The sequence below is a fragment of the Esox lucius genome, chromosome 21 (genome assembly GCF_011004845.1).
Source record: "Esox lucius isolate fEsoLuc1 chromosome 21, fEsoLuc1.pri, whole genome shotgun sequence".
NCBI classification, from domain to species: Eukaryota; Metazoa; Chordata; class Actinopteri; order Esociformes; family Esocidae; genus Esox; species Esox lucius.
Genome location: NC_047589.1, coordinates 9,883,912 through 9,900,373, shown reverse-complemented (window position 1 = coordinate 9,900,373; position 16,462 = coordinate 9,883,912). Strand labels below are relative to the sequence as shown.

At 43.3% G+C, this 16,462-nt stretch overlaps 3 protein-coding genes across 21 annotated transcripts in view; all 3 read right to left on the bottom strand.

Moving 5' to 3' along the window:
• The window catches only part of nphp3 (nephronophthisis 3), a 35,942-nt gene extending 28,086 nt beyond the window's left edge, over nt 1–7,856 (bottom strand). The window contains exons 1-12 of one of the 3 annotated variants that reach the window (XM_034289319.1): nt 7,758–7,848; nt 7,250–7,255; nt 6,475–6,897; nt 5,888–6,013; nt 4,277–4,430; nt 4,037–4,189; nt 3,544–3,677; nt 3,105–3,265; nt 2,498–2,654; nt 1,804–1,878; nt 1,203–1,370; nt 593–696 (exon numbers count right to left, since the gene is read on the bottom strand). In XM_034289319.1, coding sequence (XP_034145210.1) covers nt 593–696; nt 1,203–1,370; nt 1,804–1,878; nt 2,498–2,654; nt 3,105–3,265; nt 3,544–3,677; nt 4,037–4,189; nt 4,277–4,430; nt 5,888–6,013; nt 6,475–6,798 — 1,556 coding nt within the window. In that variant the 5' untranslated portion in view covers nt 6,799–6,897; nt 7,250–7,255; nt 7,758–7,848. Of the gene's footprint in view, nt 1–592; nt 697–1,202; nt 1,371–1,803; nt 1,879–2,497; nt 2,655–3,104; nt 3,266–3,543; nt 3,678–4,036; nt 4,190–4,276; nt 4,431–5,887; nt 6,014–6,474; nt 6,898–7,249; nt 7,256–7,755 lie in introns of all 3 variants that reach the window. The other 2 variants (XM_034289318.1, XM_010899460.5) reach the window with 2 other exon arrangements.
• A 410-nt stretch (nt 7,857–8,266) lies between these two features.
• On the bottom strand, nt 8,267–10,747 carry LOC105027365 (uracil nucleotide/cysteinyl leukotriene receptor). Its single transcript, XM_010899446.4, has 2 exons — nt 10,271–10,747; nt 8,267–9,496 (listed from the first exon to the last, which is right to left on the bottom strand). The coding sequence occupies exon 2, from the start codon at nt 9,478–9,480 to the stop codon at nt 8,521–8,523; it is 960 nt and encodes a 319-aa protein (XP_010897748.2). The 5' UTR covers nt 9,481–9,496; nt 10,271–10,747; the 3' UTR covers nt 8,267–8,520.
• An 86-nt stretch (nt 10,748–10,833) lies between these two features.
• si:ch211-285f17.1 (sickle tail protein homolog) overlaps nt 10,834–16,462 on the bottom strand; it is a 157,916-nt gene continuing 152,287 nt past the window's right edge. For 13 of the 17 annotated variants that reach the window (XM_020041741.2, XM_010899448.5, XM_010899449.5 and 10 more), the window contains 3 exons: nt 14,447–16,186; nt 13,697–13,837; nt 10,834–12,496 (listed from right to left, as the gene is read on the bottom strand). In XM_020041741.2, the coding sequence (XP_019897300.2) occupies nt 11,960–12,496; nt 13,697–13,837; nt 14,447–16,186 (2,418 nt within the window). In that variant the 3' untranslated portion in view covers nt 10,834–11,959. The remainder of the gene's footprint in view (nt 12,497–13,696; nt 13,838–14,446; nt 16,187–16,462) is intronic. The other 4 variants (XM_020041744.3, XM_020041745.3, XM_010899450.5 and 1 more) reach the window with 3 other exon arrangements.

Here is a 16,462-nt window from a genome sequence, read left to right as displayed (position 1 = left end):
CTAATGACAGTTTTTAAAGCTACCCTTTAACCCCAACCCAAACCCTTGTTTGAGAGGAACTATAATGCACAAGCTATGATGTCCTCACACACAAACCTTTAGATGTTACTTTAATTCTTTTTTTTTTTATATCAGTAAAAGTGCATTTCTAGAATAGTGTTATTTGCACTTAAATTATATATATTTTTTCTATAATTATGCAAAACTGTTTTAAAGCTATGCATCATCACCCCTGGTGGCTCATCAACCAATGTTGGAACAAAGTGTTACTGTTTTCTATGCCTTCTGGTTTAACCATGGGCCCGACACAGCATATGTGGAGCAAAAAGATACTGGCCAAATCCCTTAACATGGTGTAAGACAGCAGACATTCACACTTTCATTGTTTTCCCAGAACACCAAAACAAAGTCTCTTTACATCTGTTTTCCCAGAACTCAAAACCTAAAATGTGCAATGATGTCTGACAAATCCCCCGACCCCAGCAGTGTTTGTTGTATGAATAAACAACCTTGTTGTTGTAATAGTGAAAACGACATGTCAGATGTATTTCTATTGATTCCAAGTAAATATAGCACTGGATAATGGTCTCACCATTTGGACAGGAGGAGGGACTTCCCTGAGCCCAGCCCCCCTGACACAAGCAGGGGAGGGGTGGGAGGAGGAGCTGCAACCATTCCATTTAGACGATCTATATACTGAGGAAAGAGCAATATATAGGGCATAAAGCACACAGGGGTCTGCTATGACTAAAATGATGTGTTTTACACTACAATACCGCTACTCGGCTAGTCTTAAACAACATACAGTTGAGGCCAAAAGTATTCATACCCATGGCAAATTTTGAGCCCTAGTGAATTTTTATTTGACCAATAGGTTTCTTCCGGCGGGAAATATAACATAAACAAGTGACAAAACAAGGTAAGACATTGTGCTGGAGACACAAATGAATGACGGAACCTTGGTATGGGTATGAATACTTTTGGTCTCAACTGTATATGTTATCATTTTGTGATACAATCCTACACTTTTCATAACAGTGCACTTTCTGTAAAGATCTGAAGCTATGAGGATAATGCAAATTACATAAATGTACACTTTAATCACAAAATCCTACAGATAAAATAATACTTTCCTACTGAGATAGAGAGGGAGTGAGATACAGCGGTAGCGGGAGATTGGGAGGTAGAGTCCGAGCCCCTACCTTCTGGAAGGCCAGCTGAGCTGCAGCGCTGCAGGCCTGCTGATAGGCCTCAATCTGCTCCTGCTCGTCGTGCAGGTCCCAGAGCACGTCTCCAGAATCCTCCTCATGCCCCTCCTCTATCCCAGAGTCTTTACTGTCCAGATCTCTGCATCCCACACCCAGCAGCTCCTAACAGAGGAGGGGGGAGACTATACCAGTCAAGGGAGGATCAGCCGCCCCCAATGTTAAAAGCAGGGATACATTTTGCCCCCCCCCCCCCAATAATGAGAACCCTTCGAGAGAAATATAAAATGTTTCCTCAAATAAACTCAATCCTACGCCCCTGAAACCAGATGTTTACAGGGTCAGAGGATTCTCTCAGGTTCTCTCTCTAAGCAGCCTATTCTTTAAGAAGTATTTGTGAAAAAGTACATATTTGGACACATTTTAAATGATTAGAAAGTATAAACTTTCAGTGTTTTATCTATTAAATTAGGTTAATTGAGTTGAAGTGAAGATAACATATCCATGTCCAAATGTGTGAAAGAACAAAATAAAATGACGGGTGGTATACTTTCTTTTTCACATGACTGTGAAAGAAAAGTACCTGTTTGTACCTTACCTGTTTGATTACTTTCTCCAGTTGAGTGTATATCATTGACGCTCCTTCCTCTGGTGAGCCACTGTGCTCCACTACCTATAGAAAGTGACTCAATGGTACCATAACCAGGCTATAGTACATTCACACTATATTCAGTTCTGATACATAAAACAACAGTAGAACAACATTTATTCTGGCATATCTCAAACACAATACCTGAAAGACTTAGATGAGTCTACCAATTCCTGATTCTGTACACTGAAGAAAAAAAAAAAAGCTGACAATCTGCATTTTAATTGTATACTGATTCTGCATGAATGAAAGAAATGATATAATATACTGTAAAAACATTTATAATCTGGTGTATCCCCTAACATTCTCTGTGATACCAGGTCAATACTGTGACAGTTTTCAGTTAAAAAACATACGCAGACAAAAAGTGAACTCGAATTCCCCAAAATCCAGCCAGAAGCACCTGTCAAGACTGCGACAAGGATTTTCTAGTGACTGACCAGTCGAGAGTGGATCGGTCCAGAAGATGTGGAGCCTCGTCTGCGTTTTTAATGAGCAAATATATATTTGTTCTATTGTTAAATGGGACAGTCAAAGGTAGAGAGGAAAGTTAGGAGAAATCAAAGGTCAGAAGGATGTAAACTCAAGTGGACTCTGGTATGTGTTCCTAACCGTCGGACCCCATCTGTACACCATCGGCTACCTTGACTTTGGCAGCCTTGTCTGCAGCATTGACCCTTTCCAGTAGCTGTCTGGTGGGGCCGGTGAGGGGGTGGGCCTCCGTGGTCCTCAGGTAGAGCATCAGGGGACGGCCGTCAGGATTCCTCACAAAGGCCTCTTCTGCATCCTCCTCCACACAGCTAACCGTGCACGCACAGATACATAAACACACACACACACACATATATAGACACAGTAAGGGAGTTTGTCAATTAAGCTCTTTAATACATTCCCAGAGTGAGGAATTACTCGGTGATTGCTACTCTGGGATTGCTACTCTGGGATTGCTCGGCTTCGCAAAACACTTATCGTAAGTGTAAAGGTGCTGCCCCAATTGTCCTTGCCAAATTTCCATCATGGCAACCTTATCCTCTCCAGCTTTCTATTGGCTCATTCACCCCCTCTCCTCCCCCATCAGTATTCCCCAGGTCATAGCATTAAATGACAGTATGTTAAGACAACTTACCTGGTAAAATAAAGACACATACAATTTCAAAAGTGCACTAGCTGTACAGGACAAGCCAATAGAGAGGCAATCACCTTCAGCGTTCATGATCTAAATTGGACGTCAAGAAACGGAGCCCACTGACCTAGTGATGGAGGATTTGAGGAGGAGCACGCACAAAGAGCTCCTCTCCATCTCCTGCCTGCGCTCTGGGCCATAGGAGGCTGCGTTCTCCTCCGGGAAAAAGACGTTCAGGTAGAAGTGGCCCATGTCCTCGCACAGACTCCTCAGCTTAGGAGAGTACTTCTGAAAGAGAAATGACATGGGAAAACCTTGGATAAAAGTAGTGAATTAATGTTGAATAGCTGTGATGTTGTGATATTTGTACTGAATTAAGGGATGGAAGGAGAATGGTGGGTTCTCCAGGTTGAATACATTTCTGGGATAAACATTCAGCTAGACCACTAGCTTAAGTCAGGTGCTTTTCAAAACAGGCTTGAAGGATATGTGCCATAATACCTCTGTAGGAAAGTCTAGGTTCTTTTCAGATAGAGTGAGATGGGACAGTGCCATTCCCAGGGTACCTGGGTGAAGATCTCCAGCTCGGGCTGGGTCTCCTGGGTGGAGATCAGGTAGCAGCGGACCGTGTTACTCCACAATGCCTGGGACACGTGAGGACACACCTGCAGCAGACTGGCTACAGCAGCGTCCCAGTCGTCTGAAACACACACACACACTCAATTAAATACATAATTTTCTTAACATGCTCCTTGAGCTAAAGGCAAAATACCTGAAACTAAAGGAGAAGGTATAACTGCCCTAAAATATGAAAAAAAGAAAAGGAAAGAAAAACTACTTTACAGAAGTAACAATTATAGACATGCTGTTCTATTTCTTCTACTTTCAAAGGTGTAATAAACAACAAAACAGGAAAAAACACCCCGGTGGGCAAAATGTCAGTTTCAGTTTCAGACATGATATGTGCCGATCATGACTGATACAGCCACAAAACTGACACACTAAGGCTCAAACACCTACAACTGTTTAGTAAAGAGAACTGAACAACCGGATGCTTACCTCTGCTGACATTGGCAAACGGGCCCTCCACATCGCACAAGCTGTGCGCAAACTCCGGTCCTCTGAAGGTCTGCTGCAGTTGCATCATGCTGCCCATTGAGGGCTCACTGCCCAGCACTCCACCCCCCCAGTAGTCACACGGAGTCCCAGCAGCTTCAGAAGGACAAATGACAGACAGTTCAGTTTAATATCAGATATTGAGTAACTGATGCCAGATTTTTTTGGTGGTGGTGGGTTTACTTGTGACAGCGGTGCGGTTGTCGTCTTCCTCGTCCGAGTCTTCTGGGTCGTACACTACGATGCCCTGGGCCTGCAGCTGTTGCAGCTTGGCCTCCAGGTCCCTCTTGGCTCGCAGCAGATCCTGGATCTCTTTCTCTTTGGTCTCCCGGAAGATCTGACATTTAGACAAGACATTTATCCGTATATTTTAGGATGTTCTTGAACAGATATATACAGAATAATGGTAGGGAAAGACAGTAAGAGGTAGTGTCAAAATGCCGATGGTCAGGGGTGAACTTAGGGTGAGACCGTAGATGCGCCAGGCCACAGTGAATGGTAATGGTTTGACACTAGTTTAAGATGCTGACTCAAATCCAGTTCGGAGCGTTGAGGCTTATCAAAAATGCAAGATGGTTAAGCCATTACTGTAACCTACACAAACTGGGGATGTAGTCCTCCCTTTGTGATATACGTTTAGGAACACGGTAGTGCCTGGGCCACTTCCTAAATACAGTTCCCTACACCATTACTGCACCATTGGTAAGGATGAGCAAAAAATCTCTAAACAAATCGTATTTTTGATTAAAGCTGAAGTACATAACTTCCTGCATAATTTTCCCAGAAATCTCGCCTGTCGCTGGTGTGATGTCAGTTCACTCTTAAAGCCCCAGACGTCATCTGTTCATTTCGCTCAACTAAAAAATGATGTCTTCATTCGACCAGGATAGTTGACAAGCCATTCTTTAAATTAAATACTAAAATTATTTAATTATCCATCAAAAGAATTGCCACATCAGCGTCGCAGGGTAATGCATTTTGATCCTTGAGTTCCATCCATCGTGGATAGGGAGCTGCACCAATGTTCACTTGTGTTTTCAAACGGCATCGATCTGCCTCTCTTTTAGCGGATTTGCATTCTTTTAGCTTGACGTTACACTCAAAATGAGAGAAATCAATGTTTTTATTCAGGTAATATAACCCTAACAAAATTCATCAAGAAATATTCTCATCAAAAACATCCCAATTATTGTCCTAAATATGAACCAAATCGAATAGAAGTGCCTAATCATCTGAGACATTAGGAAGTGTTCATCAATGACATCCTGTTTCACTGGGCTATAAATATTAGATGCCAAACATGAAGGGTACATGAAGGATAAAGAAAAAAAAATTATGAGACAAAAGGATGCTTGGCTAGGGCTATAAAAAAAAAAATGTACATGCATGAAAATACCCATCTCCATCTCCCTCTAAAAATGTGTAGCTTTGAAGAACCTTGCTGGAAGAGGTGCGCTTTAATCCAAGTAGGAATACGGTTTGAAAAGCAAAAAAAAACATTAGGGTCACAGTTGGACAACTGCAGAACTGCGGTCACCAAGTCTCACAAAATATGTGATGTAGCTATTTTGCTTCTAAAGGCCCGGGAACCTCGCAAAATCTATGGGATAATGGACTCGGTCAAGTACCAGGAGATTATAAAGAAAGATCTAGCAGCTGTTGTGTAATGTGGGTCCCAGCGTTATAAGCCGCTGTGTCAGGGGCACTTACTGCTGCAGCGTGGGTTCGAGTCCGACCTACTGCTCTTTCAGCAAAAACCCCTCTATCGCTACCTCTTAAATTAGGGCGGTTTACCTTAAACTGACGTTTGACTTTGTCCCTGTCATGCTCAAAGGTGGCGGCTCTCTCCATGGCTTGGTACTTGGCCTCCAGGGCGCTCTCCTTCTCTCTCAGGATCTTCTGGTATGTCTTCTGCAGAGCCTGGGGGATGAAGACAGAGCAATGATAATGCACAAGGACCTCCCACCCATGCCACGCTAGGGGCTGATATGCATCAACCTTTTCAGAGTAAGTGGGTTGATTAAGGATCAGTTTTGCATTTTAGATCACATGTTGTTAAACATTCAAGGACACTTGACAGAGGAAATAGAATGACAGGCTGATAACTAACAGGTCTAATTTGTTATATAATTCCTAAGGCCCGTTTTTACAAACATAATGAAAACGGCGGGGGGGGGGGTGTAAGACTCTGGTTAAGAATCAGCTTTGGCTTTTGGGTTAATATGAATAAGATTACAAAATATAGACACAGTAGTTAATTTACACAAACGTTATTTAACAGGAGAGGTCCATTGAGAACAAATTATGAGTTTTGGCGACAACCCGGCCATATGTATTTAGTTACAGAAAGACAAGATGATCTTAGGTACAAGAATTGTCACCTGCAGCTCGGCTCTGAGCCTCTTGTTCTCCTCATCCAATTTCGCCTCCTTCCTTTGCATGGAGATTATCTCATTGTTCTTGCTGACTCGGAAGATCTCGTACTCTTTGCGCAGACGCTCGTACTCAGCGGTGTATTCCAGGTCCACAGAGCCCGTGGATTTGAAGCTGGCTCCGATTACCCGGGGCCCACGGCGGAAGGAGCTGCGCAGAAGGCGGGCTTTAGGTTTGACCTCCACGGGTATCTCGCAGGCCTCCCCGCCCTCGCCCCCGTAAGCATCTTCGATGACCTCACCGGGGCTCACCAAGGAGGAGGCTGTACCCATAGTGGTGGTGGTCTACAGCGGCCACTCCACTGGACTCAACTACTCAACAAAACCCTCCAGACAGTCATTGCTGCTCCTCTAGATTAAGCCGGTTGAGCACTGAAAAACAATGGTTTAGCAAAATTTGAAACCCAATAAATATGACTAATTCATTCAAGGGGAGGGGTTGCTTTATAGTTAAACCAAAAAGGAAACACAGGCCATGGTTTTATTGCTGATATAGCATGGCTAATAATAGCAGTGTCTGGATTCATCACTTAGCCATGGTACTGTAAATATACAACAATCCACAGGGATGCCTTAAGCATATAGAAACTGGTTACCAACGCAAATAAACAATAAACATTTTCAGTAACGTCATACCCGTGGGATACGGTCTCAGCTACCCTGACTTTCAGGCAATCAGCATTCATACCATGGCTTTCAGATAATCAGCAATCCAACATGAAACACATAGCTACGTGTCCACATTTAATATTATGTAAATACTAGACAGTACGGACAACCACTCGCTTGGGTAAACGTTTTAGCTCTCTAGGGAACTATATGTAGTTCAGAGCGCAACTTCTAGTACTACTGTACAGCGTCGCAAGCTGGCTCTTTGTCAACGAGATTTTTTGCATGCGACATTTGAGTCAAAATGTTATATGTATACAATGAACTAGCTAGCTCTAAGGTGACAATAACGTTAATTAATGATGGTTTTAATAATGCTAGTTGGTAACATAAGCTTCTTGTCAAAGTAGCTAATAATGTTAGCTGTAATGTACGTTAACGTTAGGCAAAGAACGGTATGCGAAGATGGAGCCAGATGTTGACTGCCTGACATTACCACATAGCTAGCTAGTTAGATATCAATAGCTAGCTATATTGTCTTATATAGCTAAATGTCGAATATGTGGCTGCCAAATAACATTATTCTTATTCCTATTTTAAAGGAATACAAAAGATACTCACACATAACCCCATAGCTTTCTCCTGGCTCCCCTGGAGACAAGAAACCTTAGTACGGGTCCTCACCAAAGTCAAAGTAGTTAGGAATTCACAAAAAGTATCCAGGGGAATCCTTCAAGTTCCTGCTACACCAGCCGGATTGAACAAAGCAGACCTCTCACAGGAATACATATTTATTGTTTTTGCAGTGATATTTATAACCACATTTACGATTTCAAAGAAAGTAACAGTTTGTATTTATCTACGTCTGAATTGCTTTAATAAGCATGTATATTCAAACTATTCAAGAATGGATACAAATAAAAAAGACTTTTTTTAAATGAGCGTAATTACCATTCATATTTTAGTACATCAAGCATTATTTATTACAAATGAACACCACTGTAATATGTATTTGTTTGACTTCAAATGGAAAACATGGGGCGGTGAAACATTTAATGTCAAACATTATTTATGTACAACTTAACTATTTAAATACAAAAAATCATAATCATACATTTACACAAATCATAATCATACATTTACATTTACACAAGTCAGTATGTATTTACTAAAATATACATTGTTATGTTTTTCGTTGTTTTAACAGATATTTAGCATTTTGTGACATTGGCTCTATACAACACCCCCTTTTTTCTTATATATACTACAGCGTTCAGCATCTATAGGATTCAACACTGTACATTGGCTTTGTTATAATACATTGTAATTTCATTCCTGCAGGCATACACAAAGGGCCTTTCTTCTATCTTAATGCTCAATAACGAGTTATAGATCAGGTGGTGGTTGGAAGGTCCTTCTGCAGAACAGCTGCAGCAGTAGACTTTGATAAGTCCTTGCAAGAAAGAAGTACATAACAGGATCCAAAACCCCACTCACACAGGTTACAGCAGAAGTGACTCGATTGGCTAGTGCCAGAACCTTAATGGTGTCAGTTTTCATGTGTGTTTGAGTGTGTCTCAAAATGTATATGAAACGGTTCACATGATAGGGCACAAAAGCAACCAGGAAGTTCACCATGATGAGGACAATCATTCTCATAGCCTTGCTTCTGAACGGCTTCTCCTGTTGCTCGACACCCCTCAGTCTCAATAGGATCAGTATATAGGAGCCCAAAACGGTGAGCAGAGGAATAGTAAACGCCACCACAGTTGACACCAAAGATTTGACCGATGTGTTTTCCAAGTACAACTGGTAACACATGACCACAGCTGTGTTATTGTTGACCTGAATGGTTATCATTCGTTTGTTCGAGAACAGCAAGGGTGCCATAGACACTGTCACTGTCACCCACAGAAAGAATACAACCACTTTGGCATACAAGACCCTCCTAATTGAACGCGACCGGAGAGGTAGGACCAGGGCGAAGAGGCGGTCCAGGCTGATGAAGGCCATCAGGTAGAGACTGCCGTACATGTTGAGGTAGAAGAGAAAGCCCACCAGTCGACATGGGACATCTCCAAAGGGCCAGCTGCTGTCTGAGAAGTGGTAGACTATCCGCATGGGGAGGATCAGCACGTAGGAGACATCGGCTATGGCCAGGTGCCTCAGGAAGAGCTTGGAGGGCGAGTTGATGACCTGGCGGCAGAACACCCACAGCGCCAAGCTATTGGTGGGCACAGCAACCAAAAAGACCAGGATGTAAAAGCTAGCAAACAGGATGTTCTCAGTGTGGGAACCTCTTGCATAAAATCCTTGACTCTCCTCCTCAGTTAAGTTCATAATCATGGTTTGGGCTTGTAGCCTGTGGGATAAAGCAAAGAGAAGAGGCTAGTCTACACATAATGGAAGTTGAAAGTAAATATTTGCTATATTTGACTTCAGGACGATAACCGAAATTTGTTTCCCAAATAGCATCCCATTGCCAAGCCTGCTATTGCCTATGTCGTTCACTAGTTCAGAGCCCTGTGGGAAATAGGGTACTTTTGGGATGGAGCTTAAGTGGTTTCTTCAGCATCAACAAGATGGCCTGACAGGTTAATATGGCAGTAAATATGAAAAAGAACATTATAAATAAAGCTTACCAACACAGATCTGTGTAAATGTCAGAGAGGGTGTGGTTAGCCAGAGAACTGAATAATACAGTATGTCTTAATGGCTATAATCACTAACAGTACTGTTGTTTCCTCCACAGAAACTGTGGAGGAAACAACTAAAAGTTATTTTTAAGGCTGAATTAAATTCCTCCTTTTTAATAGTTACATTTTTCTGAAATACCCTTTCACATTTAAATAATGTCATTCAAGGTGTATATGTTGTGTATGTTCGCATAGTACAGTAAAATTAGTTCAAAACCTCAACTTTCCAACACATTTTTAGGAAATAACTTTTTATTAACTAATATTTTCACAATAGTAATAGTACTTGTGTGGTCTTGTCTAGGGGTAGAGAGACAATATTTTGGCTACAACCACAACACTAAAACTTAAACTTTCTTTTGAAATGATAATTGACATCAGATCAAGCAATCACTTTTGATAAGACATTTTCAATTGCAGCAGTATATCATCATACTTACAATTTGACTCCAGGGAGTAGTACTGTAAATCCCCTTCTGAGGCACTACTAACAGACAAACCACAGTGGTCGTGAAAGATAGGCTATCTGTGTACCATATCAGAGATTTCAGATATACTTTTACAAATGTATTCACACACCTCTCAGTTTCCACGCCCTTTAACGCCGGGTCCGTTCCAGACCACCAATGGCTGCATGTCTCTTCATTCACGGCATGGTGAAGCATTCAATGGCAGTATGAAAGGGTTTATTTTTTTATTTAACTATTATTTAACCATGTACGTCATTTCCTGATGAGTGATTAACTGGTTAACTGATAAGATAACCTCTTGTCCTATCCAGAATGAGGAAGCTGCATCCCTTTACAACGTAGTCAGCTGGAACGGTCGTCATGCAATGTAGACATTCACTGCCACCTCATGGTCAAGTTAATTGTACATAATCCGAGGAAACAGTAACATTTTACTTGGTACATGGTTGGAACTTAGTTGAAAGCAGAACGGTGGCAGCTGAAAGTGAACAGAAACTATTCTCACTCAAACACAAAAGGACGTACATCCTCAATGCATTCCATGCAGACCTTTATTGTTTTCATTCCAACTTCTGACACAATTCTTTCTTTGCCCTTTTCTTTTATGTAGTATGGTTTAAAGCTTTACAAAAAAAAACAAGAGAAAACAAATATTTACAAAATCTATCTGTGCAAACATAATTCTTTTATATTGTCACTCTCTTAAAGGCATGCATACAAATAAACTTTGGTATGTCAACAAAACTACTAAAGTTCTTATTAGAAGCATTTATGTACACATGGTAGAACAGTTTGTCAATTACTTTTGTATTTAGTACTGTATACATTTAGACATTGATAAACATTAACTTAAGAGACACAGACCTCCAGTAAAGCTATTGAAGGTATAAACTTCAGCCATCACACCTCAAGTGTGTCCTAGTCCTCTCACTTGGTATGTCATAATTACAGTAAAACAGTCAGGAAATGACATAACAACTTTGGCAAATAGGCACAATAACTACAAAGAGAAATTTAAAACACTTAAAATCTGTTTGCTATCACCTAAAAATAAATTGGCAGTGCATGGATAACTATACAGTATGAGAAAATATCCTTAACAAAATAGAAGTCAATGCAGTTTCACTTTAAATGTCTGTATACATATTGTGTATACATTCATAAAAGGTATTTTCTAGGGCTATGCTCAATGTTGGGCAACATAAGAAATAATGGAAGATCAAAATATACTATGAATATCCAGTCTCTGGTTTTCAAAAAATAAAACACATTTTCAGATCGTCATAATGATTGTAAATCAACTCTATATTTTCCAAATCTTAGTTAATGTAAGAAAAATATACATTTAATACCATATATAACAGTGAACTATGAAGCAATAAAACCAAATCCTTTAAACCTTAGGTTTCCAGTTCAAAGCAATAGCCAAGGGAAAACGCAACAGAAAATTCAAAGCATCGCCGTAAGAATGCCAGCGCCAAATCATATTGAAACATGAATGGTTGAGGGAAGTGCATCCATTACCCTTTTTGAAAGACGACAAACAAAAACCAATGAGAATAATTTTTTAAAAAATGAATCACTCTTAAGTGAGAGAAAGAGAGAGCGAAAGAGAGAGAGAAAGAGAGAAAGAGCAATAACACAAATATGGCAACTGTGCTAAGTGGAGTCCTTGGCTGTTGTGGCTGTTGGTATGCAGGATTTGCCGCCGCTGCCGTTCTGGGGCCTGTAGCTGGTGAAGCTGGGGGTGTGTATGGTGCGGATACTCTTCACACCCGGGCCCAGCGAGGTGGGCGACAGAGGGGAGGGGGAGGAGGAAGAAGAGGAGGAAGAGGAGGAGAAGGAGGAGGTGGGTGCTCGGCCGTTTTGAGTCTGCGAGGAGAACGAGAAAGCTTTACCTGCGTGAGAGGGTGTAGGGAGTTTGAGGGAGGAACCGTTAGAGAGGGAGGGGATGTGGGAGGAGCCGGGGTGGCGGGGGCTGTGAAGGGACGGGATGGAGGACTTGGCGGTGTGGGGAGGGGAACAGGAGGGGTTGGAGGTGGAAGGGGTAAAGGGGTTAGTGGCATCTGAGTTTGGAGCAGACTGGGAGGTGCTTCCTTTACCAGAGCTAGGATAAAAAGCAGGGATTTTAGAAGCAGGCACAGTAGGGGAAGTTGTTTTATGATCCCCTCCCGCTCTTTTAGCACTTCCGTTAGCCTGCAAACAGAGATGCCAGAACAAAGACTGGTTGTCAAAAAAGTAACTGGTGATTAAAGCAACAAATGTAAAAAGAACAAAAAAAAAGAAAAAAGCAAGACAATGTTGACCACTAGACAAGAAACAATCACACAAAAAACATTACTACAAAGAAAACTAAAAGACACACAGGAAGGCTCAAACTAGCTACATTGTTTTTAACTGGGTTGCTTGAGGTAACGGAGAAACACACAATTTATTTAAAAAGGAGAGAGGAAACAGTGACAGAATGAAAGGAGAGACTGGGGAGGGGTCTGGAGATGGACATCTTTAGGTGTTGCCTGTGTGTTAGAGGGGATATTCACACCGAGAAGTGGAGACAAAAACTGAGACGAGGGCAAGAACAGAGATGCTTCTTAGTTCTGGAGAAAGGTGGAGTGTGTTAGATAACAGAGGGGAAAGGTAGAAAGTGCATATCTCAAGCGGTACAGTCACCTATTCCACTGTCTGGCACAGCAGGGGCTGTTGGGGTGGCTGGGTTTTGGAGGAGCATCCATCACAGCCTTCACCATTACTTTGAAGTGAAACGTAATGGTAAAGGCAGCGATGAGCCTTGTTCCAACAGGCTCAGTATGGAAGGTATATTCAAGTGTGGTTTAGTAGATGTGAATTGTGAAAAGAAGGGAGCGTATCAGGGTAGGCTGTTTGGTTTTAGTACAGGTGCATTGTAGGTAGGAAGGAGCATGGCCAATAAGAAGTATCGTTTTAGTAAAGCATCCTTGATTGCTGGGAACACTGTTTAGGAACTCGGCTGTGATGGAAACTTGAAATGCGATGAGAAACTCAGTGCGATGACAGGATGCATCTGGACCATTTTTGTTTTTCTCTCTTTTCACTTTTTAATATTTTTCTCCTCACCAACACAGCAGAAGCCACCATGAGCAGTGTGGACCATGCAGAAGCATACAGTACAGTGATGTTATGGGGTAACAGTCAAAAGTCAAACATGCCTTTCAGTCAGAGCAGATCGAGGAAAAACATCAACGTAGGCCAAAATAGCCACCTCAATCCCATTAAAACAAAAAAATGTTTTTAACCTCACAGCTTTGGTTGCTTTCATATATTTTTCACAGGCCTCTATTTAATTAACCCTATGTACACTACAGAATCGTTTTGTCTTTATCCTTTATGGTCCCTGGTAAGGCCCTATAGTAAAACTACCTGTCGGAACTGCCTCTGAGCGCTGTCCTGTAGCTTTTGCTGTTTTCCTGCCTTGTCAGTAGTAGTCCCTGGCGACTGCCTGGACTTCGCAGACAAGGGCACCGGCATCCGACTAGTAGGGGAAGCGATGCTGGTTGCGTTCTGCAAGAGGATCCAAACAAAACGAAACAAAAAAGAAAAGAAAAAAAAAAACAACACCATATTGAAAGTATGAGAAACTGATAGAAACAAGGCACTGACAGGTCAAATAATCGATTAATTCCAAGTTACTGCTAACAGTTAAAACGTTGATGACACCAGTAAGAGCACATGCACCCCCTGTACCGTAGTAAGCTAAAACGCACAACCCTGAAGTTCATGCAGTCCAACAACAACAGATTCAAGAAACCAAAAAAGACAGTGAATTCGACATTGAGAGTGTCACTGTTTGAAGAGTCTGCCACCGGCGGAAACTCCGGTTAAAGTTTGAGCAACCATTCGAAAGAGAGATACGAGAGACAGGGTGAGGGACCCATTGAAAATGCCACTCCCCAATCATGTTGGACCATGATCTCACGGCGGGAGAAAGCAACAGAGTGGGGCTCCGACATTTCCAAAAACACCCGGAGAGTGAGTTAATGAGTGATTGGTTGGTAAACCCGGTGGTAAAGTAAACCCTTTTGTTAGGATGGAGTGAAGGGTAGATGGGGAGGAAAAAACAGGGACCCACAATCTCCCGGGGAGGTGGGGGATAAGAGTTTAGAAAGAGACCTGTTGGCTGGCGACAGGGGTGACATTAGCTGTGGGGATGATTGGAGGCCTGGGGAGAAGCTGAGGTTTGGTCTTCTTCCTCTGAGAGGAGGCCCTAACGGGCTGGGGGATCTTGGGGAGTGAACTCTTGGCAGGGAGTGATGAGGATCTCTTCAGTCCTCCACTCTCGCCACTCGCGAGACACCCAAGCTGGGGATCCATGCTGTCGGGACTCCTCACTGGTTCCTCCTGGTGGGTCCTTGCGGGGCTCATCTCACTGATGGTGTTTTCTAGTTGCTTTATGGTCTCCTCCAGGCTGTCCAGAGTCTTGTAAGTGCTCTTCCGGATCTCGTCCGTCCTGCCTTGGGAATCTGATTGTTGCCGCCTCAAGACAGCCGGATCCGGGTCCTTCGTTGTTGTGTCTGCTGGAGGAGCGGACAGCTTGGAGCGGCTTTGGATCTCAAACCTCTTGGCCTCCTTCTGCTGCCGTACGGTACCGTCTGACTCCTCCTCTTCTTCATACACCACTACCTGTAGCGTCTTCCGGCCCGTCTTGGTACCTGTGCGGATGGCCTGTGACAATGCCGCCAATTGTTTCTTGGGAAACTTGAACTTGAACTTCTTCTTCCCATCCGGCTTCCCGTCACCACAAGAGTCTGCAAGCTCTGATGATGAGGAAGAGTGCGGGAATCTATCACTGGTCAAGCTAGGAGTGCTGCTGGCGGACTTGGTGGAAACTGCTACCTTCTCTCCTCCCTTGGACGGACCAACCCGGGGTCCGCCACTGGTCTTCTCAGTCTCCTCGGACTCCTCGTCTTCCTCCTCGATCCGCTCCTCTGCCAGCATGGTCTCCAGCTCTTCCTCGCACTCAAATACCGTGGACAGGCGCTTGTAGGCCGAACGAATGTCCATGGGCTCGTCGAAGATGATGATGACCGGCTTCTTGTTGTTGAAACAGTCGTCCTGCGACTCCGCCGAGCTGCTGCTTCCGCCTCCGCCTGAGGTGGTGTTGGTTATCTCCTGGTTCCCAGGCCCCCGTCCCACGGTCACCGTCTGGATGCCCTGTTTGGCACTGACAAGCTCCTGGTACTCCCCACAGGACAACGCCTGGACTTTGGTGTTGGTGATCATGAAGGCAATGTTGTCAGGGGGTGGAGGGGCTTCCTCGCAAGGTAGGTCAGGGCTCAGGCTCGCCTCCCCGTCGACCTCCTCGTTCCAGGGTCTGAGGAGTTCTCTGTGCTGCTCAGTGCCCGCACTAAGAACCTGCTCCGGGGGAGGCTCCACTGCCTTAGGAACCTCACTTACAGAGGTTAGTGGAGGTGCAGGCAACGCAGCAGGCAACAGGAAACTTGTACTAAGAGAAATGCTGGACTCCTGGACGACTGAGGAGACCGAGGTCTCTAGCCTCCGGACTTTGCTGACCTGAGGCTTATCTACGGCGCTGGCCACCGGGCCTTCAAGAACCCCTTTCATCGCTTTTGGTTTAGCCTTCAAACATTTTGAGCTCAACACCTGTTTCTGAGACAGAGGGCACGGGCCATTCAAAAACAGAGGCTTGGGAGATACAGGTGGCCCTAGCTGCTGGGATTTAGCTTGAGGCTGCTGTGGATGCTGGCTCGGGGAATTGTCATTAGCATTCACATTTGACACCTGTGAGGGGGACAACGGTGGGTCGTCTCTGCGTTCAGGAGCTTCCTCCAGCGGAGCCGGGGGTGGAGGCTGATCTTTGGAGATCTGCCCGGTTACGTAGTATATAACCTGCTGGTGGCAAAAAAAAGGAGGGAGGAATTTGATTGAAAAACTACAACAAACCTTGTTAAACACTACATCACTATAAGAAATAAATATTACAATCATTTTAAAAACTACAAGCCTCCATTTTAAAAACACTAATTGGTAAAAACTAAAAGAATCCTTGTTAAAAACAAGCCACCTTGTAAAATACTACAACATTCTTGTCGTTCAACCACTTTAACATGTGTGCCTAACTATGAGGGAACATGTTGGAAGGACTCCAGATGGCCTTTATAAGACACA

What these genes read in the sequence shown, in the direction of transcription:
- LOC105027365 (XM_010899446.4), bottom strand. Translation starts at nt 9,480, where the DNA reads ATGATTATGAACTTAACTGAGGAGGAGAGTCAAGGATTTTATGCAAGA.